Genomic DNA, 27,211 nt, shown 5'->3' with positions numbered 1-27,211 from the left:
AAGGATTTGGAGACTGATTTTCTGAAAGGAAGGGAAGAGTTCAGAGACACCTGGAGAGGAAGTGTCAACCCCTCTTTCTGCTTGGCCAGTGTGCACACTGAGGGATGCCCTGCTGCAGAGCGTGCTCTGCACACCGTGACTGTGACACACAACCGAGCTGCTCCCTCAGAGCCTTCAGAGGCCACGGCCAGGCAATGGCTCTGTTCCCAGACCACGTCACAATGACAGAGATGCCGAAATGAAGGCTTTTGTAATTACAGTTCTTCAGCAGCACATGCATAAAATAGAAACTTGGACAAAACACATGACTAAGCTGTGTGGTTGTGCTGTACTTTATTCAAAGTGGGCCCTCAGGCCTCATCCCTGGAGAGAACCAAAGCCTGGCGTCCAAATATGAACACCCGTCAGTACTGAAAAATAATCTTCCACTCTGTGCTCCGACCCGAATTTGGCACAAATACATCACACGCAAGTCAGATGCGGACAGCCGGGCGGGGGTGATGGAATCCAGAGGCAGCGCGAACGCTGGCTGTGACGCGTTCCTTCTGCTGCCCGCGGGCTGTCACCTCTGAGTCACACACACAGCACAGCTATACACAGCTAGTTTATTCTCTCCTGCGGGTGCGGACAGTGCTCAGACCGCATGAAGCAGCATTCAGAAGCACAGCCGGAAGAGCGGCACATCTCTACATCACAGGTCAGGAACTACTGAGCTACGACCACGCGTACAGTGAGCGGATGGTGTGAACCTGTGTCGCCCGTCCGCAGGGCTGAGCGCCACAATGACAGTGTAGCGAGTGCAGACCACAGGACCAAGGGACAAGAGCTGCTCTCCAAATAAACTACTCTGTTCATAAATAAACTCTGATTTTTTTTTAGTTCACATTTACAGACCTGATCGATAAAAAGAAACAATATATATATTCCCTTAAAAAGAAAATGAAGAGACATGGAGCACAGTGCAGAACTCACCCAGGGAGCGGGGGTGCAAGCAAAGGAGAGTTAAAGTACACCGTATACAGCACAGCACACACTGACACACAACAGAACGGTCCAGGAGCAGCGTGCTCTACTTGAACTCCAGCAGGTTGCAGTCGATCTTGTAGTACACGTAGGGGTAGTATTCCTGCTGGCTCAGGTTGAGACCGGGAATGTCCATCGGAGCCTGCAAGCATAAGCACAGGGATGTGCCATGGAACTGGGGAGAGCGCTGCCCTTGTCTTCTCTGGGAATCCGCCAGGGCAGACACTCGGGCCCTGCTGCTGAGGTGGGCACCAGGCCCTCCCTCCTGCAAGGAGGAAAAGACTGCCTTTCCTGGGCACAGAGCACCAGAGCCTCTCTCGAGCTGCGTCCAAAGCCTGTGTCCACGTGACCAGGCCCCACTGTCCCTGGATGCAGACTACAAAACCTTCCTTTCTAAATCTCAGGCTTACAGTGCAGTGGACCCCTGACTTACAAACTCAATCTGTTCCCAAGGGCCGGTTATAACTCAAGTTGGTCAGTGAAGGCACAGGCTCCTACATAGCCTTCAAAGTCTCTCTCCTGTACAAAGGCAGACCTGGGTCCTTAGAAACTGGCCCAGGATTTCTCAGTTAGGCCCACACAAGAAAGGATGTTGGAATGTTCCAGAACTCTTTATGGGTTAGATCTGTATCTGACACCATCTGGGAGCACAAGTGGCTGGCACTTAGATGGTAACTCAAGACTTTGGTAGTAAGTTAAAACTAAAGTGCCAGTCATAACCCAAGTTGTTCGTACGTCAGGCCAGTTGTAATTTGAGAGTCCACTGTTTTGGGCTTATACAAGGCTTACCAAACATACAAAAATAAGCCAGTACATTTTTTTTTAAAGATAGCTCTTATATACACATGTTGTCATAATCCACATGTATCAAACAGCTAGACTCATTTTATCTGCATTTCCTTCAGTTTCTTCTATCAAGAAAAAACAATTTTTTACAATTCTAATTAATGCACATGTGAGATTCTAGTGTCAGAAAGGAAAAAAATCAGCAAGAGGTGGAAATATGAAAAAAGCCCATTTTAGAAAAATGACTGTTCCTTTTAAAATGTGGCGTCTGACTGCTGCTTCTCCTGAACAAAGCAGCTGCTCAGTCCCCTCTGCCGCTTCCAGGTTCCGCAGCACTGCCTGGTGTCTCCGCCACTGCGGCTGCGGCTGCGCTCGCGGTGGACAGCGGGCAGGGCTCGAGACTCCAGGAAGCTGGCCGCCACGGGAAGCGCCCGCTGTGGAGGGCTCCAGCGCGGAGAAGGGGCCGGGGCTGCACGCGTGTCCGCCTTGTGCCCACCTCCCAGCCTCCCGCCACTTCCTCATCCGGCCCCACCTCCACGCGCCTGCGCACTCACATCGATGATGGCGGCCGCGCTGCTGTCCAGGTGCTTGTACAGCTCATGCAGCACCTCCCGCAGCTTCTTCATGGTTTTCTTGTTGGGCTGCAGCAGCATTGCCTGGAAGTTCACGGGAAGGCCGTACCTGTGCAGCGGACAGACAACGCGATGTCAGCGCGGGCGCAGGGACAACGGTGCAGAGGCGACTCACCGGCATGACCAAGCCCACAGCCGTCCACCAGGAACCTCTCTATAAAATAACTTGTCCCCACCCAGCGTATAAGGTACTGAGCACGCTCCGGAAGTAAGGACGCGTGTAAGGCCAGTGGATTCTTTTGTAATAAACCACTTGAGGCTACATCTACTTTGAAAAATTTAAGAAATGTCAGTCAACATTTCTTAACAGATCAGTCACTTCTTAGAACTATTTTCTAACAGGACAAAGGGACAGAGGCTGCAAGGTGAGACCTTCAGCATCTCAGGATACTACAGTATCTCCACTGAGTGCCAGAGATGTCAGTCAGTGCCAACTACACGCCAGACATCGATGGCCCTTCCTTCCTACCAAACTCGAACCACTTGAGCTCAAGGCTGGGCTGTGCCATTTCTGCTTGGTGACGGTGCACACCCAACTCTGACTCCCTGGAGATCTTCACAGGACAGAGGAGCTCCTGGCACCCAGGGAGGCCACAGCGATGTGCTCCCCATGCAGTGTGGTGACACTGGGCGCACAGACCACTGTGCTGCCAGCCACACGTGCAGTGAACACCGTGACTGTCCCGGGCTTGGTATTCACTACCTCGTCCATTACTACTCTAGAGCAGACGCCTTCTAATTTCAGCTTTCAACAAAGTCCCTGTAACAGCCCACACGTGACACAGGCGGCTGCCACATGCAGCTCATGTTTCCTCCGAGTCTCTAGACAGAGTCCTATGCACCAGCCAGGTGCCGAGGGCATGGCCCCAAATCTCCAACTCCCTAAATTAACCTTGCTCAAAGCCATCCAGGACAGCAGCACCAATTTCTGCCCCCAATGCAGAGAATGGGGCAAAGGCACCCTGAGCAGCTGTGATGCCGTGGCCTCTACCTCCTGCAGCCCTCTGCTTCCTCCACACCAGCCCCTCCTGCAGGAGTCTGCCACAGGACAGAGGCCCAGGGAGCACTTCAGCATCAGCAGACACTTCTCGCCTCACCTGAGAACAGACTCCACAAAAACTCTTAACGCTTTCACGTGAATCCACGCAATAAATGCTTCACTGAAATTCACTTTCAGCCACCGCACAAGTGGTCCCTTTAAAAAGGAAAAAAAAGGATTACCATGAATCTGGTCTTGGAAGTGGCAAAAAGGTCAAATCTTTTCAGAGCAACTAGCTATGGTGACCTATGGGAGAATTAATGCACGAAAGTCCCTTTTTGAACTTTCACGTATTGTTAGCATTACATTGGATGTCAGATTATCTTATCGCAGGGCCTTAGATGAGATGAACGGTTACCGACCATTCAGCAAGCCTGTGACACTAGAGTGAATTAAACCAACTCACTAACAGAGAAAAAGATACATTTTTACAAAAGTAATTTAAACTGGTGCAAGTGGTTTAAGCAGGTGTCCTGGTTTGAAAACCAAAATATAAAAATCTGAATGTACTATAAAATAAAGCATTTACTATGCGAATATGAAAATAACTTCTCAGAAACAAAGATAAACAGCTGTGAAAGTAAATTGTTCTTGAAGGGCGCACAGGGAATGGGGAAAAAATAAGAACCAAGATACATCAGGTTCAGGTACAAGCACCCAATGATAAACGTAAACGTATTGTATACCTAAAAGGTACCAGTAAATATATATTAAAAACAAAAAGAAAGTAAGTCGTTCAACATCCTTAGTCTTAGTTCTCTCGTCTGCAAGACTGGGAGATGGGGATCTCTGAAACCTCTTCATGGCCTACACCTGCAGCAATTCTGTTATGTATTCTGGCTGGCTGGCTATCGGCAGTACTGGAGACTGAACCCAGGGCCTCCACAGTGAGCATCTCGATATCCCCAGCTTTTTCCATTTCTTATTTTGAGACAGGGCCTAAGTTGCCAAGTTGCCCAGGCTGGGCTCCAACTTCTGACCCTCCTGCCTCAGCCTCCCAGAGTGTGCCACCACACCTGCTTTAGAATATTTAGTATGATTAAATACTTTTAAAAAAAAAGACTTTAAATAATCTCTCCTCTCACACTTCAAAGAAATGTACTGTCAACCTGGCTAACATTTGGAGAACACTATGAGGCTCACGGTGATGTACCAACTAATTAATTTAAACAAAAAGGATAATACAACAAAGGGAAAATATTTGGTCAAAATATCTCTTCTTTGAACAGGTTCTGTATCCTCCCTAGTAAGGTGGTTACAGCCCTGGTTAGGGACATTCTTCCCCTGGAGACATGGACACGGTCTGGGAAATACCTGGGTAGTCTCATCGGAGCTGCCTGTTCCACTCCTCTAAGTTCCCGTCACACAGCGCCATCTCCTCGGCACCCTCACTGGAGGAGGCAGGCACCCCATCCCCCATCCCTGCAGGGCCTCCACTCTGCACCAAGGTAAAAGTGAATCACTTTGCTGAAAGCCTGAGGCAGGAGGAGCTGGCCTCGAGAAAGGAGCGCCCTCGAGAAAGGAGCGTTCTTACTGCGAGGAGAACCTCTCACCCGCAGATAGCCTTCACAGCAACACTGAGCAGACACCTGCATTCCAACTCTACTCAGCAGATGCCTGCATTCCAACTTGGCAGAGCACTTCCCCTGGGGGCTAGGTAACTACTCAGAGAGCTAAGCCTGTCTAGAGGAAACGCACTCGGGCTGCGCGACACAAAAGTAACACCGGACAACTTCTGTGTCTGTCAGGGGAAGCAGTGTCCCCATCTGGGCTCAGCGCAGCAGCAGCAGGACCGGGACACGTACGAACTGCTTCTTCTTGTCGGTAGAGAGCCGATTCATTTCCTCCTTGTCCGCCTTCATCTCCTCCTCGTTATACTGAAAGTCTCGAACGATGAATCTGAATTGGGGGGAGAAAACAGATCGATCCACACCACCGACACCTCTCCAACACAATGAAGAGAGCAGCAGCAAAAGGAACTCACTTGTTCTCCCTGGCATTGTGTCGGAAGTCATCAACCGCCTTCCTGAACAGGGTGACATTGCAGAGGTAGCTGTCTTGGTCCTCTGAGAGAACGCTAGGGCACAAAGAATCTCATTTCAACCGCTCTGCCCTCAGCGCCGTCTTCCTACCAAGGTGGGATTTGGGAGGGAGGAACCGCAGGGCACCACAGGCCTTCCCAAGCCACCAACGCCTCTGCTCCAACAGAGGCGCCTCAGGGTTACGTCCGGGGAGGCTTTGGTGCCCATGCCTCCGCTCCCTGCATCGCCCCACTCCTTATGAGCCAACACAGTCGGCCACCAACCGGGACTGAGCACCCTCAGACGCACGCAGACTTCTTGGGCACCAGGCTGCACCCACTTTCCTGGGTCGTCCATACCCTCTCCTGCCCGTCGACCAACCTCGCAGCCCACCCCGGGCCAGGTGACTGCTGCTCATGCCCAGGCTCCCTCCTGACCCAGGACACGTCGGAGCGGCCACTCTGTGACTTCCCCAGGAAGCCCCTCCCAGACACAGGGACGTCAGAACGCAACCAGACTGGGCTGTGGCAGCGTGGGGAAGCCACTCCTTGGAAGGACAAGCTGCAGGGCTCCTCAAATAGGGACTCTGCTGCTTCCCAGAGACCCACCGGGCGGCTCCTTGGGGACAGCACCCTGGCAGGGACCATGCAGCCGCCTGGCAGCAGGGACCCAGGGCCCTTTTCTTTTCCGCCTTCCGCATTCTGAGGGTTTCTAAGGTTTGTGGCTTTTTAGCAAACCCCTTTACCGAGGTATAATCATCAGACAAAACCACACGGGCTGGGTGGACACAGCAAAGTCTGAAGTCGAAACCAGCGCCATCATGTCCTACACCTGCAGCTCCAGGTACCCCTGGCTCCCTGTGATTTTGTTAACTTTTAGTTCTCATTTACAATGAGGCACTCCCGATAAAGTAAGTTTCCTAAAACTGAAGGAATGCCTATGGGCTTTAAAGATACTTCAGGGGTTTTTTGGGGGGTGGGGGGGTGGGACAGGGTCTCACATGTAGCCCAGGCTGGCTTCAGACTCATGGCAATTCTCCTGCCTCTGTCTCCCGAGTGCTGGGAGGACAGGCGCATGCAACCACACCAGATCTTTGTTAAACTTTATTTTTTAAAAAGCAATTCGCTGGGTGTGCTAGCACCTGCCTGTCATCCCAGCACTTAGGAGGCTGAGGCAGGAGGATTGCTCTGAGTTTGAGGCCAGCCTGGGCTACACAGTGAGTTAAAGGCCAGTCTGAACTGCACAGTGAGAACACCTCAAAAAAAAAAAAATAATAATTAAAAAAACAATAAATAAATAAATAATTAAAAAATAAAAAACGTCTCACCTTTCTCGGCAGCCTAAGAACTGTCAGTGAGCCAAATGCACCTGGAGACAGCATGGCCCTGACAGGAATGGCTGTCCAAAGTGGCCCCGCAGCGCCCGGCCCCGTGAAGTGCCCATCGCGGTGACACTGAGGCCAAAACCTCCGTTATGCCTTGCCAGGCTGCTGCCCACAGTTCTTGATCCTTGTACACAAAGCCCGAGGAAAGAAAGCTGGCTGACCCTCTGGTCACCAAGAGGGCCTCCGAGACACGCGAGCTTCACAGCCAGGGCCCTGTGTGGCCGCAGTCCCCTCAAACTGACACGTCGCCTGCTACTCTGAAGCCGTTTCAAAGCACTTGATGCTTAGTGTGGCCAGCAAAGTCATACAGTGAGCTCAAAAGCCTGATGGCCAAAGAAGCCAAGTGAGCCAGGCATGGTGGCGCACACCTGCGATCCCAGTACTGGGTAGGCTGAAGCAGGAGAGGGGGACCGCAAGTTTGAGGCCAGCGTGGCAATTTAGTGAGATCCTATCTCAAAGATGAAAAAGGAGGCCTAGAGGTAGAGCCCAGGGCCATCATGGGTGAGGCCCTGGGTTCGATCCCTAGCACTCCCCCAAAAGCCAAGACAAAATGCAAATCTTCTTTTATGATTAGATCCTGCTAGTCACCTTATCAAAAGTAAATAAGCCGGGTGTGGGACACACACCTGTGATCTCAGACTCGGAGGGTGAAGCAGGAGGCTTGCCATGAGTTCAAGGCCAGCCTCTAACTAAACAGGCAGACCCTGTCTCAAAAACAGCAAAGAGCAAGTCCATGAAGGGCACCTGGCTTGCCTTCTCTGTCCCCAGAGAAAGTACTGCAGAGCTCAGGATTATAGCCACGCCCAGCAACCGCAGCCCGGGAGCCACTTGGCGCGCACCGAGCTGCAGCCACGAGACACCACCCCTGCCCATCGGAACGGATCCACACGGGGCCTGTACTCGCTGCCAGCACTCCGAATGAGAGGTGTGTGAGGCCCGCCCGGTGTGTGCTGGGGGGGGGGGGACACTCCTGGAGGAACAGGTGTGTGGGGCAGATAGGCAGCCAGCAGGGCAGTGCAGAGGAGAGGAAATCCAGGCCAGTGCAGAGATGACAAGGTCAAAAGCAGTTCTGTGAGAGTGCAGATGGCGGCAGGGAAGGCCTGGGAGAGACAAGGGACAGGTGTGGTGGCCTAAGGTCCAGCCCTCAGGAGGCAGAGGCAGGAGGTGAGACCGGTCCAGGCGACAAGGGACACAATGTCAGAAAACAAACAAAGAACCCAAACCAGGGGGCTCAGAGGTTCAGACTCCAGGAGTAAGTCCTTCAGAGAGGCCGAGAGTGTGGAAGAGAGCAGCCTGCAGACACCAGCAAAGGTGCCGACCTCAAGATCCGCAGGAAGGTAAGGATTTCAATCCCAGGCACAGCCAGCAGTGACGGAAGTGACATAGGCAGCCGGAAGCTCCGCCTCTCCCGGAGGAAAGGGGCACCAGGCTCCTCCCAGACAGACCCATGCCAGCAGGAAGTGGGCACCCAGCTGCCTCTTGGTCTCTGAGGGGTCCCCCACTCCACCCCATCCCAGCCTAGCCACCTGCCCTGCCCTGAGACTCCGAGATTCGGAGGAGCCTGCACACTTCCGTGCCTCAGGCTCCTGAGCAAGGCGAGCTGCTACTTCCCACCACGAGGACCCACCCCACGCCAAGAAGATGCTCCACGCCGGCCGGTCCCCAGCCCACAGCCAGGCTTTCTTCTACTTTAAAAAAAAAAAAAAAAAAAATTATATGTTTGAGAACTAATCAGACTTTGTAAAAGCCAATGTAGGAAAGAGGAAAGTGGTAATTCTGCAGGTATGATGGAGGTGCCTCTCTCGGAACAGCATCCCTAAGCAGCTGCCATCTCTGCCTCAGGCTGCAGCCGGACGTGTGGGTATGCACAGCCCTGGCCCTCACCACAGGCGGGCACCAGGGCCTATCTTTTAGGACTAATAGAGAACAACGGCCTGCAAATATCTAGACTCTGTGCATTCTAAAAATGAAATTATCAGCCGGGAGTGGTGGTGCATGCCTGTGACTCTAGCACTCTGGGAGGCTGAGGCAAGAGGACAGTGAGTTCAAGCCCAGCCTGGGCCGCTCAGCAATTCAGCAAGACCCCATCTCAAAATAAAAAGTAAAAATGGCTGGTGATGCAGTTTGGTTCAAAGACCCAGATTCAATTCCTAGTACTAGGAAAAAAGAAAAGAAAAGAAATGTATTTCTTTTAGACTCGAGGATAGTATTTTTCAACCTGTTTTTCTACCTCCAAATTCCAATTCTTGTGTGGGCTGATCCCAGGCCTCACTGTGCACAGCACGCGGAGAGGATCAAGTGAAGTGTCGCCGTCTAGAATTCATCAACCTGGCTGGCATGAAGCGCTCCAACATCAGGCACACAGCACATCCGCGAAGACCTTAGTTAATAGTTACTATGCTGACCCAAACACTTCCATAGCCAGCTGCTGATCGGAGGAAATCAGGCCAAGCCCAGCCCACCTTCCTGTGCTCCTGGGGCAGCAGGCAGAATAGCCATCTGCTTGGAGGAGCAGGCCCAGGACTGCAGGAGAGGAGCGTGCCCTGCCAGGTCACTGGGCGACAAGCATTTGTGATGACTCTTCGCACCAGGTATTTCCCCCTTCACACTGCTGAGTGACCTGCACAGGGCCCAAACCCCCGGAGTAACGCACTTACAGCCCTCCTTCCTTACGGAGCAAGTAGGGGCTGCCCTGACCAGCCCAAGGCCTATATCTGTGTGCCCACCCGGAAGGTCGCGGTGCCTGCGTCCTCACCCTTCCTCCTCTGCCTCCTGCATGTAAAGTCAACCCCACAGCCCTTGTCCCCCGGTGAGAGTGCAGGGCGCCCCTCCATCAGGACCTCATGAGGAGCACAGGTCTGTGGTTCCGTTCTCTAAAGAGCAGCACCCACAACACGACACCGTTACATTCCTTGGACTATCAAGCCTGCAACCTGCCAGCCTCGGAACACAGCCAAGGGAACGGCCTTGCTCATTTTACAGAGGAAGGAAATGAGGCCAGCGGAGAGGCTGACCCCAGGACACACAGCAAGGTCCCATTACACACTGAGCCACTGGCCCGTGACACCATGACATGAGGAGAGCAAGTGCACCACGCGCCCGACCTTACTAACACTGCCACTCCTCCACCTGTCTTTCACGATGTTGTCTCCTTGGGAACTGTGGGTGCAGATACACAGTATCCAGGACTTTCTCCAAGCACAGCTAGTGTGGTGGTGGCGGAGGGCAGGGGAACTGTCCCGGAGCAGAGGTAAGAGCGTGTGGGACAGGGAGTTCCGGTCCTCGAATGCTGTGGACACCACATAAGCTCTGCCTTCCCCATCTGAGAGACAGCGACTTCCCAAACTGCTTCACAGGCAGTTGTACCTATTAAACTCCACACTGTACGAAGCCTGGAAATCCGTAAAAAGGGTTCTTAAGGAATGGCTTGACCTGGCAATATCAGTGGAGGTCAAGGCAGTGCTCACATTAGTGGCCACCTGGGACACTTCTTCATAAGGTAAACTGAGGAATCAGGCATGTGGTGGGCAGCCTAGGGCACAGAAGGTCCCACCCCGGAGATGAGGGTTCCAGTCCTGGCCCTGCCAAAAGCAGCGCATGAGACGCTGGCCTTGGCTTCCCGTCTGCAAACTTAGTGGGTCACACAGTCTGAGCCAAGTCCCTTCCAGGTCCAAAATCGTGATTCCTCACGTTAGCAGAGCTCACTGCTCAGGTCAAAACGATGCTTCTGGAATTATAAATTACCACAAAGTAGAGACAACCCCCAGACTGCTAAGAGGGATCTAGGAAGCAGACGGTTCCGCAAAGACCACCACTTACTTGCTCGACCTGGGCACCACCATCTCGGCCAGTGTCTCATACTGCTTGATCCAGTCGTTGTGGTTCAACCTGTAGGAAAGGTAGGGTGAGCACCAAGCAGAAGGCCGGGCCCGCTTCCTGCCAAACCCAGGAAGAGAAAAACCAGGGGCAAACAGGAAGTGTGCCTCAGCTAACCAAACATTCAGGCTTCCCACTGAGAACTTTCCAATACTCTGTGGCAGCCCAGCCAGCCCCCAGTCCAGGGGCTGCCCAAGAGGCACTGTCAAGTAGTGCCTGGAGAGGAAGCAGAGCCAGGGGCCACTCCCCGAGGTTTCCCAGCTCGCTGACGCCTCATGTGAATTTAAAAAATAGCCCATAGCAAAATCACTGTCATTTCTGACTGTGGCCAGTATGAAGGGCTGAGTAAAACTATTTACAGAAAGCACAGAGGGGCCTGGGGATTCAGCTCAGGGGCACTGCGCCTGCCTTGCAAGGACAAGGTCCTGAGTTCGATCCCCGATACTGGAAAAAAAAAAAAGCAAGCACAGAGGACAGGAAGCAGGGGTCACTGTGTCCCCAGAGGCCCTTGTGCAACAGCCCTCTCTGGAGGCCCCTGCCCCAGATGTGGGGAGAGGCAGCTGTGTGTGAGATGCAAAATAAAGAACACAGAATTGGCAGGCCAGCATGGAGTAACGTAGTGCGTCCAGCCCATAGTGCGTCCAGCCCCGTGTTTCAGCTACAAAGTACGGAAAACTATGAGAGGTCCTGGTTTTAAACATCAATTTTATTTTATTTTATTTTTTATTTTTTTGGTACCGGGGATCGAATTTGGGTCCTTGCGCTTGCGCAGCAGGTGGCGAAACCACTGAGCCAAATCCCGGGCCTAAACATCAATTTTAAATCATGTCTGAATGAGACAAAAAGAGGCAAAGGTGATTTTCCTACATAGTTTAAGAGCACAGATACATAGAGCATTATAAAGTATTCCAAAACAGCAGAAAAATTATGTGACTACAACACAAAACCCTTAGTTTACACCCTTCTACATGTCCAAAGAAAAATCTAAAAGCTTACATAATATTGTAGCACTGGGCCGGGGATTTAGCTCAGTGGTTCTGCCGCCTGCCTCGCAAGTGCAAGGTCCCGAGTTTGATCCCCAGTACAAAAAAAATATTGTAGCACTGTGAACCCCACAGAGGTGCTTTCCCTCTCTTTGTTTCTAGTACTCAGGCCCCTAAGCAGATCAAAATGCGAAACTTCGAAGTAAAAGAGGCTTCATGCAATCAAGCTCTGAAGACACCCTAAGTCTCCCCACACAGCCCAACAGCCAGACTTCAGTGTAAGATGTGGCCTGAGCTCTGATCTACCCGAGTGCTCAAAAGCTTCGTTTTACCAAAACTGACCAGATACTAACAGAGAAGGCCTGAGCAGAAGACCTCAGGGGTCTGCAGCCCAAGGGCAGCGCACCACACCCAAAGCAGCAGCCTACGTGTGGGAAATGACGTTCTTCTGGAACCCAGCTCCACCCACTCATCTCCATACTGTCTGTGGCTGCTGTGGCTCCAGCCGCAAAGCGGACACTCAACGCAGCAGTGGCAGAGATCACGCAGCCAGCAAAGCCAAAAATACCTCCATGTCCAGTGCACAGATGCGTATTATCGGGCCCTTCACAGAAAATAATTTGCTCACCCTAATCTAATCCATTCTGTGCTTCTATGGGGCTTTAATTCAGCCCAACTAGTCATAAAGATTTTTCAGAAAAACAAATCAAAAGGTTTTCTTCTTAGTTTGAAAAATCTAAAATCTAATTTTTAAAAATCCCACTAATCTAGCACTTTTTGTTAAGGAGTCAATTCTATCAACCTGAAGTTATAACTGTGTCTCCATCAGCGGCTCAAGAACTAAATTCTACTGCTGTACGTGCCGCAGGAGGAAGTGCTTGGTGGCAAGTCGTGTTCCTTTTACGTATTTTTTCCTGAAAACTCCAAACCACAGTACCAGATACTAACAAGGCGACACATACTTGGGAACGACCACCAGCAAGGTGACAAGATACTCCGAGTCAAGAACGAAGTCCTCCTTCTTCACGATTTCTGCCAGACTTCGAGTTAGCAAACTTCCTCTGCGGAGTAAGGAAAAAGGCCGTGAGAATGACGGGGTGAGTCACACGGCGGCGCAGGCGGGCTGGCGGGCGCCCTCACGGGCACTACGAACACATCTCGAGGGGTCCGAGCTGCTTAACATTTCTGCTGTGCAAGAAGCCAACAGTTAGCACCCGTGCTCCCTCTGACTGAGGAAGCGTTCTCCTCCGCCTGCTGCAATCATCCAGCTCGGCTCTGCTTTCCCCGACACCCGTGACTGAGAAGGGCCACTCGTAGACACAACCGTCGGCTGCCATAATCACGACGTTACGTCATCTAAGCATAACCTTCGCTTCTTCCACGTCTCCCTGGCACTGGCTGACACCAGCAATTGTGGTCCTTTCACCCACTCATCAACTCTTCCCCCAGTCTTTGGCCTCCAGGAATGAGGTTCCCAGGATGGACGCGTCCTGACCTGCTCTGGCACTGACAGCCCCACGCAACCCTTGATCTGGGCCACGGTCGGACCTCAAGGGTCACGAGCCAGGGGCCAGGCATGTGCCACACGACGAGGGCCAGCACAGCAGCGACGCCTGCGTGACCAACACCTAACCTCCCTTCCGGAACAGGTTCTGAGCGCCAGGGGACTGCTCTGCAGTGGCACTAGGACTTGGCCTAAAACAACCTCAGGGCCAGAGCGCGGTTAGTGAAATTTCAAGTGGATAAAGGGGTAAACCATGGCTAGGTTCACAAGTATTATTTAGGAAATAGTAAGTCAGCCTTGCCTGTTTCTGTCTGAATTCTAGGAACTTGTATTAATGAACTTCCTCCAGCAAATTAAAAACAGTTCCAGTTACTACAGACGGGCAAGGCTGGGAGCGTGAAGCCCATGGCACTCACTCAGAGCAAGCTCCCCGCTCCCCGCTCCCCGCTGAGCATCCCGGTCACTCCTCTGCTTACGCGTTCTTCCGCTCCAGGTTCTGAAGATTCCCCTTCAGGTTGTTGTATGCGGATGCACGGGATTTCAGGTCATTATCGATCTGTGTTACTCCCTTCAAAACAGAAAACAGTTAAAAACAGGCCAGATTTTCCAAAGCTGGCCCCCACTAAAATAAAGTAGCTGAACTTTAACATCTACAAAAAATACCACTAGTTCCTGATGTAAGAATATCCTATTGTCCAAAAGTACATTAAAGGGTCATTTTAAAAATAACCACCCTTGGGCCGAGGATTTAGCTCAGTGGTTCCACCACCTGCCTTGCAAGCGCAAGGTCCCCAGTTCAATCCCCGGTACCAAAAAAAATAAATAAATAACCACCTTCTTTTTTTTATTTTGCGGCACCAAGGATAGAACTCAGGTCCTTGTGCTTTCGAGGCAGGCTCAGCACCACTGAGCTAAATCCCCGGCCCTACCACCTTCATTTTTAATAGGATAATTTCCATATGAATATTTTCTACTAATATTTTACTCTACATGCATTAAAACTGTTATTACTAAATTATAGTATTTGGGGGGTGGCTATAGGGAACAGGGCCTCAACTATGTAATCCAGGTCAGCTTTGAACTTGCGATCCTCCTGTCTCAGCCTCTCCAGTGCTGGCATTACAAGCCTGCCATATTATTGCTATTTTACTTTAAAATTCACATAAACGGGTTGTAGGCCACTGGGTTTGAAGATGCTTAATTAAAAGGCTTCAATTCACAAAAGTAGAAGTTTAATTTCCAAAAAGAACTAAATTATAGAGTTTTCACTGTCATAAATTCCACTATTATACATAACATTTTCTCAAAGAAATTAAAATTGTAAATGAATGTATAAGTGTTACAAAGAGAACTAAAACTATTAACTGCTTAGGGAGAAAAGCACAGGGTTGGTTTAATTAATGTCCTAAGACCTGGCTTGGACTCTGCTCTCCCCTCACCCGGGGTAAGGGGCCAATCACTCACCTGAGCCTGTCTGCTCACCCACAACTCTACCAGGGTGCAGAGAACTGGATCCTTGTCAGGGACCCAAAGAAAACAAGTTCGGCTGCAGAAAGAGCACTTTACAGTGTCCAGCTACTCAGTCTTTAAATTACATGATGAAGGTAGGTGTGGTGGTGCACACTTTTAATCCTAGCTCTCAGGAGACTGAGGCAGGAGGATCCCTGCCTGGGCTATATAGTGAGACCCTATCTCAAAAAAAGAAGAAGAAAACATTCTACAATGACTTCAGTTAAAATCTTTAATAGTCTACACATTTCCATTTAACTAAAGTCATAGAACCACGGACGTCTGTCCAACAACTTAAACCACCCTCCCTCGGCCAGGCCAGCAGACATCCTGACATACAGGAAGTCCCTGTCTGTCTCATTACAATTTCTGTTAAGACTTTTCCACTTTCTCTCAAGTTTGAAGACTTTTCGTTCTTGTGGTATGGGGACTGAACCCCTTCCCACTGAGCTACACCCCCAGACCCTATGCCTTTCCTATTTTGAGGCAGGGTGTTTTTAAGCCGTTAAATTGTCCAGGCTAGGCCTGCAGCAGGATCGCAAGGTCTCTACCATCTGAACACCTTGCAACATCTAAAGGCGGGGTAGGGAGGGCACCTCCTGCATTTCACAGCCGGGTCATGAAACCAAAAGGGCCACTATAGATCAGCAGGTCCCACCTGTCCCGATGCTTCTCTTACTTTGGCAATTATTTCGGAAATGTTCTTCAGAGACTGCTTGATGGGGTACTTGGCCATGTCCCACTGGAACCTCGTTATGTAAGTGACCAAATCGACTGCAAAAGGGAACAAATTCAGCACGAAGGAGAAGCAGCAGGGTTTTACATCTTTTTTGCACAGCAATACTTTTTAATGCCAAAATCGACATCAGGAAAGACGCCACTTCTCAAGGGTCCTGACTAGGTAACATGGGGTAGTAAGAGCCCTCAGTGCACTCTCTAGCTGCTCTGGTACATAACGATGCCCCTTCTAATATGATACGCGGGTGCACGGAATATGTATACATTCACCACACGCTTCTATGGAAGAGAAAAGACAAGACTACTTCTAAGTCTCTGTAATAAACTTAATTTGATATTAAATTTACTTTTTTTCTTCAATAATGTCCCCAAACAAAGTAAAAAGGAACTTGTCTATTAACACCCAGTAGCAACTGTTTCTATACTTTAGCAATCTTCAAATGTGGACCCTTTCTTCTGGCGCCTGCCTTGCAGGTGGAAGGTCCCAAGTTCCATCCCCAGCACCAAAAAACAAAACAAAACAATGCGGACCCTTTCACTTTCAAATGGAGAAGGGAAAAAAATGTAAAGCCGAAGGGACACTGGAGTGTGAAGTCCCCGGAAGCTTAATAATCAAAGCAACTTGACCCCTCAAGCCCAACAGGACCAAGGCCAGAAACCCAAATGTCAAGTGCACCAAAGCTAAACAATGGAGTACTTCGTATCCAAGTACCTTTCTTTCAGTTTCTCCTTACAAAATACCAAGGAGTCAATGGCACAGATACTTCCACAAGCAACTTTAGACACACTGCCCCTCCACATTATCACCTCCATTTCATCAACTGGAGTTGATAAAATACCTACATCAGTAAAGGTGACATAAATTAGCATGTCGACCTTCTACTCTGTCCTAAAACACAAAGTAACAGAAACAGTAAGCAATTAGATCAGGATCACTACTATAACAAAAAGCAAGAATAAATTACTATATTTTTAACCAATTAAATATTTATTGAACATCTGTTCAAGGAGAAGAAATGAGATTAGAAGGGCACCAGATTTTAATAAACGGATCTTACCATTGCAGGCAATACTATATAGAATGAATGAAAAGGGTTACTTTCTATTTTAATGACATATCACTTAAGAGGGATCTAACTTAAAATGAAGCAAACTCATTAAAAAACAGGTCAAAGTAAAAATGACAACCCTGAGGTCAAAGTTACCTTTAGGAAGCCATTACCACAGAGCAAACTGTAAATATCAGCCTCTAGGTAGAGATGTCAGTCAACTATTTTATGGGGACAAGAAAAGCAATACTCAGATTTGAGGGGAAAAGGCATTACTCTGGAATAAAATTAATGATTGCAATTCTAGGGCTTCAGCAGTTGCATGCCATAAATGCAAAATGCTAAAGAAGACAGCAGCTACCAACCAAAATGATGCTGATATTCATAATGGAGAAAGTGACTTGTAAATATGAGATTTCAGAGTGAGCTAACACAAAGCTGTGAGACATATCATCAGCTATAGTATTTAAGAGTATCTTTCATGAGACTGTTGCTAGAGATAGGGTGTAACTGGCAATGTCACCAAATTCAGTAATAACAACTGTATTTTTTTTTTCTGGTACCAGGGATCGAACTCGGGGCCTTGCACTTACAAGGCAGGTGCCAGAAACACTGAGCTAAATCCCCAGCCCTAACAACTGTATTTTAATGGCTTTCTGCTGTACTTAACACCCTCATCTGGGCCAGGGATTTAGCTCAGTGGTTCCACCGCCTGCCTTGCAAGCGCAAGGACCCAAGTTCGATCCCCTATACCTAAAAAAACAAAAAAACCACCTTCATCCACAGATTTACAGTGGACCCTCGAGTTATGACTGGCCTGACATACAAACAACTTGGGTTACGACTAGAATTTTAGTTTTAACTTATGATAAAAGTCTTGAGTTACAACCCAAATGCCAGCTGTTTGTGCTTCCAGATGGTCTCAGATACAGACTTAACCCTCAAAGAGTTCTGGAAGGAACATGACAGCATCCTTCCCCATGTCAGGTTAACTGAGAAATCCTGGGCCATTGTCTCTCTAAGGACACTGAGATCTGCCTGACACAGGAGAGAGACTTTGAGGGCTGTGTGGAGGAGCCCGAGCCTTCGCTGACCAACCTGAGTTACACCCAGCCCTCAAGAGCGAACTGAGTTCCTAAGTCAAGGTCACAATTCCTAGCTAGGTCACTCGCTCCCTATGTGTTCACAGTGGTCAGTCAGGAGCCCCGGGCTTACCTCCATTGGCCAGCAGATTCTCCTGCACTTTATCTCTACTGTCCTCCAAAACGTCAGCCATGTACTGGGCCACCTTCTTAACCACCCTGTGGGGTGAGAAACAAAGCCAGCATCACCATTTCCAGGAAAAAGGACTTGCATTCCAGGCTCTCCAGCAGACACAGCATACAAAGACAGGAACTCCACTCCACACTCCAATTACACGCATCTAGGAGAAACAGCACTCACCTTCTGCCTAACACTGCAAGGATAACTGGAGGCTTAATGCGAATACAATCAACCTCTGTTAGCCACAGCAAAAACATGGGAGCAGCGAGGGAGACCTCGTGAACAGCTAGTGTGGCACATGGGAAGCCCGAGGGCCGAGGAGGGCTCTGCCAATGACTGCAAGCCAGACCCGCCCGCCCGCCCGTCACTCAGGCCGGAAGGGCGGGCCAGCAAGTGTCTCATGCACTCTGTGGGACTTCAGGGGCCACTGCTGTTCACAGAAGACACCAGTGACAAACTGCACAGACTCTTGGATCAGACCTTTCATTCTCTGCCTTCAGTGAGACACTGAGGTGCGAGCAAAGGAGGTAATGGGCCAAAGCCACAGGACCAGCTGAGGTGGGGCCTTGGCTCCGGAGTCCACTCCTTCTCCACCCAACTCCGCCTCTCCTCCGGGTTCCACTCAGAATCATACCCCACAAAATCACCGCCTTCACTCTGCTTGCAATCTAACTGAGGAAAGGGGAAGACACCCAAGGGCACTCGCCTAGCCGGCTGAGGAAAGAGCCACAGAGGCTACAAACAGCAGCATGAAGGGAAGGGGATTCCAGACGTTCAGGTCCAGATGAGGGACAGGACACGGGACAGGACACACACACTGAGGGCTGTGTGCTCAGGGCAGGAGGGGCAACAGAAGACTTGGAAGTGTAAACATCAACCGGTAAGGGCCAGAAAAGATGACCAAGGGCCGGAATGACAATCTTACACGGGCTGACCTCAAACCTGGAAAAGCAGAGCCATTTTAGAAACAACGATGCAAGCACTAGGTCTTCACCATGCTTAATCAGGGGTCTGGACACTTGGGGCACCTCCATGATATCTCCCTGTGTGCCTCTCAGAATAGCTAGGTCAGGCGTGGTGGCATACAGCTGTAATCCCAGCACTCAGGAGGCTGAGGCAGGAGGATCATGAGTTCCTGGCCAGCACAGGCTACATAGTGAGTCACAAAAAATTAAAAAAAACAAAAACAAAACAAAGATTATCCAGACCAATGACCAATGTACACAGTTATCTCAAAATAATCCATTCTAATGATCAGACTTTTGAGAAAGTATAAACTATGACTCCATACACCATCATGTTCAGGGTTGAACAGCTGGAACAGCTAAGTCAGGACACTATCATGTGTCCTTCCACCAAGGCCAAACCCTACAGACTATTAAGCTTCCAGATCCTTAGGGTTGACTGCGGAAGATGGGCTCGGGCCACAACCGCACAGGGGCCCAAGCGCACCAACACTGTCTGAAGACTTCCAGGCTCCTGGTCTACAGATGCATACTCTCAGCCATGCTGGGACAGCCAACAGACGGCCAGGGCCTGCACCAAGGCCCTCGGGGAGAGGAGCAAAGGCCCACGCATCATACCAGCCACCGCATCCTCAGGGGCCTTCTCCTCGGTGTCTCAGGGAGTCAGGACCCGAAGCTGTAAGGACTGAGCAGAGGGACCCAAGGAAGACGGCCCTCTTGGGTAGGAGACATAGGTCTCCTCAGCATGCTTCTTAAAACACTTGCAGGCCCAGCATGCACACGGTCTGGGCTCAACCCCCAGCACCAAAAACAAGAAGGGAAAGGAAAACAAACCCTACAGTCAAGAAACCAAAACACTACCCTATCAGCTCAACCTTTGAGTATATCCATCAGTAATTACTCACAATTATTTGCTCTATGTGAATACATGAATTATAACCCTAAACATAACTTTTTCTTTCGTCTTTTCCATTCTAACGGCAAAGTGCCTGGCCTCATGTGAAGCATTTACTCTTGACTAATCTCTGGTAAAACTGTCTCCTACAGGGCCTCTTGCCGCCAGTATTAGAGACCATCACCACAACACTAGGTCTGTTTACTTCCTTGCTACGCATAGTTATGTTTAAAAATGTCTCGAGCTGAGTGTGGTGGTGTGTGCCTATAATCCCAGCACCCTGGGAGGCTGAGGCAGGAGGAGTGCAAGTTTGGACATAGCCTGGGCAACTTGGTAAGACCTTATCTCAAAAAATTAAAAGAAAAAAAGCAGCAGCTGGGCATGGTGGCTCATGTCTGTAACTCCAGCACTTGGAAGGCTGAGGCAGGAGGATTGTCACAAGTCCGAGGCCAGTACAGGCTACATAGTGAGTTCAAGGCCAGCCTAAACTACATAGTAGGACCCTGTCTCAAAAAACCAAAAAAAAAAAGGAAAAATAAGACAGGTGATGTAACTCAGTGCAAAGGCTCTGAATTCAATCTCAGTACAGAAAAAAAAAAAATCATTTCTCTTTGCAACCCTCAGCCTCTATGGAATATAAAAACACATATCAATGAACAACTCAGAGTACAGAAAGCTGTGCTTTATAGAACATGACAGAAGCAACTGCCAGGCATGGTGGCACACACCTCAAGAGGCTGAGGCAGGAGGATCACTGTGAGTTCAAGGCCAACCTGGGCTACACAGCAAATTCAAGACCAGCTTCAACTACATGGAGAGACCCTGTCTCAAACAAACAAAAAAGTGATGACTCCACAGAATTCAAGAAAACTTCTGCAAGTCAAAGCTGTTAAGGGACTGATAATTAGAATATGTAGAGAATGCTTACAACCCAATAATGAAAGACAAACAAACCAATTAAACTGGGCAACGGATCCAGAGACATTTCCCCACGGAAGAATGCACACACCTGTGGCCGTATGAAAAACAACTGTACACTTTAAACACATGAGCTGCACAGCGCGTAAATCCTATCTCAGTAAAGGTATTAAAAAGAGTATTTTTCACACTTCAAATGTGCATTTTATTGTGTGTAAATTGTACCTTCATAAAATAGATTTACAAAGGGCTGGGGATTTAGCTCAGTGGTTTCACCGCCTGCTGCACAAGCGCAAGGACCCGAGTTCGATCCCCAGAATCAAAAAAAAAACAACAAAAAAACAAAAAATAGATTTACAAAGAAAAAAGCCACTATCTCCTAAAGCACTCCATCGGCAGAGGGTCCATGGTGCTGGCCTGCACCTCAGGCAGCCCGGGCACAGGTAAGCACCTTACCCTTCCACAAACGCGTCCAGCTTAGCCAGCTCATCCGACAAGCCAACCAACACGTCCAGCGTGCCAACCTGTAAGAGAAAGGCGCCCGCGTCACTCGTGCTCATCCCTCATTCACGGCAGTACGATCTGACCGAAGGGCCCACTCTTAAACCCTCCACGCTTTATTCCGCCATGCGCCAGTGCAGTCGAAGCTGTTTACCAGACACTGCAAACCCTATTCTGCATGCACGCTAACCCTCTAACTCACAGATATGGGCGCCACACAGCACGCAAGGACTTGTTGCGGCAGGCCTGGGCTTGGGTCAGCCCAGCGCGCACTTAGAACATGGGCTGGAGCAGGGTCCACAGGTGGGCACCAGAAGTCTGCAGCTGAATGTGTACAGAATGCGTGCGACACTGTGCAAAAACAGCTGTATACTGAAGGAAACACCCTGTCCACAGGAGTCCTAACTCCAAATCATACTGATGACTTTTAGTGTTTCTTTAGTGAGTGCCATAGCTGGCTGGCAAAATACAAACATCACTGACTTCCACTAATGACAGAGTTCGGCCAGTGTATCACTGGTGGCCTGCCTCCCGGTGAGGCTGCCTGATTACGGGTCTTCCTCGCATATTTAGCAGAGGAACTGGACTAAATAACCGGGTCAGATCTGGTAAGCATGGCTGGTGGGTGCTGTGGTTAACACTGACAGTGTCGGCAGAACATGAACAACAGAAAAACAAACTCACTGATATTTTAAAAACTGCATTCTTAACATTTTTCCTTTATGAAAGCTGTATTCTGTAGATATGTATTTTCATAGGATTTCTCACTGCAATTTCAGGAACTGAAGTCCCAAAAGAAAGGATGCTATTCTGCTGGGTAGTTTACCCAGAACATCTCTGAGACAGGGCACAGTTTAAATCCTGCCGAGGTCAGAAGGGAGGGCACTTCTGAGGGAAGCACGACGTCACGCTTCTACCAAGAGGGTCCCTGGCCCTCTGCAGTGAACCCCATGCTTCTGCAGGTGCAGCTCACCTTTAAGTCAGGGATGTTGAACTTGGACGTGGCAGCAAGGTTGTTGTTCTTGGTGGTGGCAGTGTGCAGCTTCTCCCATGTCTGTTGACAGGTCTTCTCCCCGGGAGCCGAGATGAGCCAGAACTCAGTCATGCTCGTCACCGAGTGCTGCTGCTTCGGAAATCAGGACAGGAGCTGTGAGACAGGATGCTTACTGTCACTTGTTTAAAAACTGCTCCAGTGCTAGGGTGAGGGACCAGTGTCCAGCCTTGCTATGACCTGGACCTCAACTGTCCCCCAAAGGGCCTTGCATCAGGGCTCTGGTCCCTTCTATAGCATCCCTGGGAGACAGAGGGCCTAGATGGAGGAAGTGAGGCCACTGCGGGCATCCAGGCAGAGGACAGCAGGAGTCTGGACACTTCCCTCGCCCCTTGTTCCTTTTCTGAGCTTCAGTCTTACTGCGCTGCCTAGGCTGGCCTCAAACTCCTGGGTTCCAGTGCTCCTTCCACCGCAGCCTGCCCACCCATGTGAACAGGAAGAGGTCAGATTTGTGACACTACAAAGAGGAGCTAGTGAAAAATGATCTAATTTCTTTTAACTATAAAGTATCCTGATTAGGAACTACTCAGTAAGCGTGACTACCCCAACTTCTGGCGCCATGGTCTGTATTCGGGTGTCTCCCCAAAAACCTGTGCTCAGAGTGGGGGCTCACAGCTGACTCTCTCCGATGAGGAGGCGGGGCCTGGTAGAAAGAGGTGTGGCATGGATGGGCAGGGCCTGGGCGCATCTCCCTCCCCAGCTCCTCCCTTTGTTCATGCTCCCAACTGCCAGGATGTGAACAGCTGTCTTCCAGCAGACCCTTCCACCATAGCGGCCTGCCTTGGAGCCAGTGGGCTACAGAGGAATGGTCTCAGACACCTGAGGCAAAATACCCCTCTTCTCCTTTGTACCGTGGGCTTAGGTATTTTGTCCCACCAAAGAGAAAGTCACTAAGACAACCAGCCACCAACAGTTCCCTTCAACCAAATGAGTCACAAATTTACAGGTTCACCTTAATACGTACAACCAAAATGGGGAAATTTTAAAGTGCGTAACTTTCCCATGTGAAAAGTTAAATCAATGCATTTGAACAGCAGTCACCAAGTCCACTGGCCGCAGTGCCCTAGCAAGTTCCCCTGGGAGTCACACTGCCGGCTCATTCCAGTCCGCACTCAGCCCAGGGCCACCGCCTCAAGTTCCTAAATACTCTCGGCTGGCTGGTGTGGAACATTTACAATTTGGCAGGAGACTGTGCTTAACAAAAGCGACGGGGTCGGGGGGGCCAAGGCCCTGCCCGCCACTCAGGCTCACACGCTGACCAGTCTTCTGCCGCTGGTTTTCTTCATTCAACTTCTTTTTACAATTATTCGTTTTCACTACTGTATGGAATTCCATATATAAATAAACCAAATTTAATACACATTTGCTTTCGGGGAGCACTGTGAAAACTGCTTGCTTCTTTGCTGCTCCCCGGCCACACCCAGCCTTCCTCCCAGCTCCATGCGCTTCAGCAGCCAGGCAGGAGCAGCAGCCTCTGAAGGACAGGCCTCCAGGGGAGGGGCTCGAGCCGCTCGGGCAGACGGGGGAGGGCGGACCCACACGGTGACTGCACGCCTGGCACCAACAGGCACAGCTGGCACCAGCACGACACCGCCCGGGCCTTGGAGGCGCAGTTTCTGCTTCGTGCTGCTGCTCCCCAAGTGCTGGTAAGGAGCTCAGCCCGGCCTCCCGGAAGGGAGAGGCCGCGGCTGAGGACGGACACCAGCTCTACCTGTGACGCTGAGAGCCACCGGGAGCCAGCAGAGGCCCGCCTGGCCACGCACGGAGGGGCGAGGAGAGAAGCTGCTCCTGAGTGGAGTTCCCACGCCACGCGGCACCGCCACAGTCACCGCCAGTGCCTGGGCTCGGCATCCTCGGCAGGACGCGGAGCCCCGGAGCAGGGCCCGCACCCACTTCCACGGCCGAGCATGCCTGGCGGGGTGTGCTGCATGCAGCCATGCACTGGGAGAAGACCGAGCAGGCAGCACCACATGCCTTGCTGTGCACTTATTTGTTATTTTTTGTTTCAGTCCTCAGTGTTTGTTGTAGGGGGTGAACCCAGGGCCTTACACACGCTAGGCAAATGCACTGGCACTGACCTGCAGCCCTAGAGTATTTCTGTAAGAAAAGCATCCAGGGGCCAGTAATTTAGCTCAGTGGTTCTGGCGCCTGCCTCGAAAGCACAAGGACCCGAGTTCAATCCCCAGTACAAAAAAAAAAGAAACGCATCCAGGGCAGACATGGCAAAACATAAATACTACCTGTTAATTCCGAGTAGTGCTGTGTGGATGTCTGCTAAGCTATGGTATTGGAATTTTTTTGCTTATCTGAAACATTTCAAAATTAAGTATTTCTAAAACTTACAAGAGTATACTTAATTTATGAGTTCAAATATAATACTGGTTAGTAAATTAAGAAAAAAAGGAAACTTTCAGCCAGTACAGTTAGAGCACAGAATAATCTAACTAACCCTCCCCATGGGCCAACATCGCCAGTACTTCTAGTTGGACAAAGCTGCATGGGCAGGTGCCGGGACTGCACCTGCCCACAGCCAGACCCTACCCTGGGACGCTGCCTCCTGTGGAAAGGGCTGGAGGAAGCCTGGGCCCAGCACCTGCTTCCCGCCCTTGCGCTCGCCCCACACACCTGAGCTGCGCAACAGGTGCCACTGCAGGGCTTTCCGGCTGCTCTGCCCTTGGCTGTGCCCAAGCTAACATCCTGCACTCCTGCGCTTCCTGAACCCAGCTATCTTAGCCCAAGTGCCCATCCCAGGTGACCCTGACCTTTGAAACCCCCGGTTCTGCGTCTTGAACTCTATGTGATAATCCTCATCCTCTACGGGAGCAGTGTGGAGGAAACTGAGGTTCTGCTGTACGATTTCACTCAGGGGTTCTGTAAGTCACCTGCACTGGCACGTTTGCACCCCCTCTCCCCTGAATGGCGGGCCGTGTGCCCCCTTGCTGCACTCCTTCCTGACAACAGTCCTCCTCTGTCTGCGCTGCAGCCCCTCCACAGACTGAGCTGGGACAGCAGATGTCACTGTCCCACCATCAGAGTTCTGGCTTCCAAAAGATTTCCAGAACCGGGAGGAGGACCCACTTCCCATCAACGAACAGCATCTGCCCCGTGGGCTCCAATGCGCCTCTCTCACATCCCAGGAAACGACGTCTGCTAAGTTCTGAACTAAGCACGAGTACCGTGTGCCTAGGAATCACAGCGTTTCCGTACTCCAGCCTTTAACTAGAGCATTCTCTTGCTGGGAGATGGGGGGGAAGGAAACGCTGCCTTTATGTTTCACAGACAACGTCACAATTCTCGCAATGACCCCGGGACACTCCAGCATCAGTCACCTACCAAAGGCCACACAGCTGGCACGCGGGATTTGACTCCACTGTGCCACACTAGGAGAGAAGGCTCTGGCCACACTGGCTGAAGCTCTGCAGAGAGATCCACATATTACCTTGAGCCAGGCATGGTGATTCACACCTGTGATCCCAGCACTCAGGAGGAGAGGCTGAGGCAGGAGAGATGCCATGAGTCCAAGGCCAGTCTGGGCTACATAGCAAGACTTTGTCTCAAAAATCCCCAAAACAAAACACACAAACCACATATGTGCGACTCCCAAGGATACCCTAGAGGTCTCATGAATTCTACTAATGAAAAGGAAGGCATCAGACTCTTTGATCTTCCTTTTTTTTGGTTTTTTGAAACAGGGTCCTGCTATTTAGCTCAGGCTGGCCTAGAACTCATGGCAATCTTCCTGCCTCAGCCTCCTGAGTGCTGGAATTACAGGCGTACACCACCACACCTGGCTTCTTTCCCTTTCCTCCCAGGATCATCATGGCAGCCAAGTGCTCTACCACTGAGCTATACTGCCAGCTTTCATTTTGTTTCGTTTTTAAGCTATGTCCACGAAGAACCTCTCACACGAGTAACTTAAAAATCATTTTTCTCAGCCGAGGATTTATCTCAGTGGTTCCACCGCCTGCCTCGCAAGCACAAGGACCCGAGTTCAATCCCTGGTACCAAAAAAAAATTATTTTTCTCTCTGCAATTTAAGAATTTAAGCCTAGTTCCAAACAAAATCTACCTCTGCAGATGACTCTCAGAAAATGAATTCACGTTGCTGAACACATCTCCTTTTCTCTGACTGCAAGGAAACAAAGAATCCAAACTGTGGCCATCGTTACCAGCTCACAGACCGCCATGGCCCACTCTTCCCTCACTCAGTTTACTCCGAGGTCTCATCGGGCACAAGTCCAGGCTGACCTGCACTAACCTGGAGATGATCCCAGGGAAACACGACTGAGCTGCCCCCTTCCCACCTGTGTGTTCAAGGGAGGGAGAGGTTCTCTCCCCTGATGGCTCTCCCGCCCTCGAAGCCACTGCTGGCTAGATGCTGGACACTCTCCCAGTCCAGGCTCTCCAAATCCCAGCTAACGGTACCTCTGTCCCACCCACAGCCGAAAGTGCATTCATTCCCTCCCCAAAGTTCTCAACAGTCCCAGCACTTTTCAGAAGTCCAAGTCAAGCTCCATCTGAGACTCAAGGTAATTCTTAGCTGTGAAGCTCTGTAAAAATAAAAAACAAGTTCTCAGGCCAGGGATTTAGCTCCGCAGTACCGCACCTGCCTCAAAAGTGCAAGGTCCTGAGTTCAATCCCCAGGACAAAAAAAAAGCTCTCATGGTCCCAAGGTACAATAGCACAGAGACAGAAAAACATTTCCACCCCAAAAGCACAGGGACAGAAAAGGATTGGATGGAAGCAAGGCTGAAATCCAGCAGGGTAAACAGTCCTGCAGCCCACGTCCAGTGTGCAGCACCCAGCGTGGTGGTGAGGTATGAGCTCCTCGGGCGTGGGTGGCTCCGCTGGTCACAGCCCTGTCCCCTCTCTGGGCTGGGCTGCTCACAGCCTGCAGCTCTCCTCAGTGGCCTTCTACACCCTGGCATCGCAGTCATCCTGGGGCCTGCACTGCACTGCTCCAGCCTACACTGCCCTCTCTGGGGCTTGCCTGGCCTCCCAGACCTTCCTCCCCCTCACCCCACCACTCATATTCTGCGTGCCAGTGAAACCAGCACCAGCCTCGCCTGTGGTT

General features: G+C 50.5%; 1 protein-coding gene across 3 annotated transcripts in view; it reads right to left on the bottom strand.

Moving 5' to 3' along the window:
* Positions 1-316: 316 nt before the first annotated feature.
* Positions 317-27,211, bottom strand: part of Atp6v1c1 (ATPase H+ transporting V1 subunit C1) — a 42,344-nt gene continuing 15,449 nt past the window's right edge. For 2 of the 3 annotated variants that reach the window (XM_004850242.4, XM_004850241.3), the window contains exons 2-13: positions 22,060-22,233; positions 21,042-21,109; positions 17,760-17,845; positions 15,437-15,531; positions 13,725-13,816; positions 12,707-12,805; positions 10,705-10,773; positions 5,465-5,557; positions 5,286-5,379; positions 3,539-3,636; positions 2,364-2,490; positions 317-1,165 (exon numbers count right to left, since the gene is read on the bottom strand). In XM_004850242.4, coding sequence (XP_004850299.1) covers positions 1,070-1,165; positions 2,364-2,490; positions 3,539-3,636; positions 5,286-5,379; positions 5,465-5,557; positions 10,705-10,773; positions 12,707-12,805; positions 13,725-13,816; positions 15,437-15,531; positions 17,760-17,845; positions 21,042-21,109; positions 22,060-22,191 — 1,149 coding nt within the window. In that variant the 5' untranslated portion in view covers positions 22,192-22,233 and the 3' untranslated portion in view covers positions 317-1,069. The remainder of the gene's footprint in view (positions 1,166-2,363; positions 2,491-3,538; positions 3,637-5,285; positions 5,380-5,464; positions 5,558-10,704; positions 10,774-12,706; positions 12,806-13,724; positions 13,817-15,436; positions 15,532-17,759; positions 17,846-21,041; positions 21,110-22,059; positions 22,234-27,211) is intronic. The other variant, XM_021262745.2, reaches the window with a different exon arrangement.

This window comes from Heterocephalus glaber, unplaced genomic scaffold (genome assembly GCF_053883595.1).
Source record: "Heterocephalus glaber isolate CG9 unplaced genomic scaffold, H.glaber_assembly_v1.0 deba00001556, whole genome shotgun sequence".
NCBI lineage: Eukaryota > Metazoa > Chordata > Mammalia > Rodentia > Bathyergidae > Heterocephalus > Heterocephalus glaber.
Note: the sequence above shows the minus strand (reverse complement) of the source record. Positions and strands in the feature narration are given on the sequence as shown.